Genomic DNA, 912 nt, shown 5'->3' on the forward strand with positions numbered 1-912 from the left:
ATGGGTAACGGGTCAGTGAAGACTAAGCCTGTGAAGTCCCCCAACGGGCCCCATGGCTCCAGCGGTCGAGGGAAGGGCTCCCACTCTCACAGGGACCCCAGTGGAGGCCTCGGCTCGAAGGGCACAGCGCAGCACCTCAAGGCCAAGGTGGGAACAACCTCCAGCAGCACAACTCAGCAGAGCATAGGGACCAGTGTGGAACCTAGCTACAGACCTGCTGATGCAGTGTTTTAACTCAGAACAAAGAGGGAAATCATGTATCTCTGAGCCTTTGTGTGTGTGTGTGTGTGTGTGTGTGTGTGTGTGTGTGTGTGTGTGTGTGTGTAACTCTGTGTTTCAATAATCATTTCTGTGTTGTGTGTGTGTGTTTATGTATGTATAGTTATATGTGAAACTGTGTGTATATGTAAATGTATCCATGTATATGTGAAGTTCTATATGTCTTAATCTGTGTGTGTGTGTGTGTGTGTGTGTTTGGTGTGTGTGTGTGTGTGTGTGTGTGTGTGTGTGTGTGTGTATTACTGGTGATGTGTCCTTCTGTGTGTGTGTGTGTTTATTAATAGTTATGGGCGTATCTGGGTGTGTGTGTGTTGGTGTATTAATAGTTAAAATTGTTTATAATTGTCAGACTTTATGGGCGTATCTGTGTGTGTGTGTGTGTGTGTGTGTGTGTGTGTGTGTGTGTGTGTGTGTGTGTGTGTGTGTGTGTGTGTGTGTGTGTGTGTGTGTGTAGGTGGAGGAGCTAGAGCAGGAACTGAGGCGTCGGGACGAAGCGCTGGACTCGCGGCGTCTCCAGATGCGCTGCTTGCAGGAGCAGCTGCTTCATCAGGGCCGTGTTATTGGGGAGCTCACTGAGCAGCTCCAGGCCCACAGCCTCCAGCTGGGCCAGCTCCACGCCGGGCCCCAGCCCCC

General features: G+C 50.7%; 1 protein-coding gene across 1 annotated transcript in view; it reads left to right on the top strand.

Moving 5' to 3' along the window:
* Positions 1-912, top strand: part of prkg2 (protein kinase cGMP-dependent 2) — a gene marked incomplete at both ends in the record, with an annotated part of 27,871 nt that continues 26,959 nt past the window's right edge. Inside the window, 2 exons of the mRNA XM_080852978.1 lie at positions 1-147; positions 734-912. The exon at positions 734-912 is cut by the window's right edge and continues 159 nt beyond it. Of these exons, the coding sequence (XP_080709104.1) occupies positions 1-147; positions 734-912 (326 nt within the window). The remainder of the gene's footprint in view (positions 148-733) is intronic.

Source organism: Sprattus sprattus (assembly GCF_963457725.1).
Source record: "Sprattus sprattus genome assembly, chromosome: 15".
Taxonomy (NCBI): domain Eukaryota; kingdom Metazoa; phylum Chordata; class Actinopteri; order Clupeiformes; family Clupeidae; genus Sprattus; species Sprattus sprattus.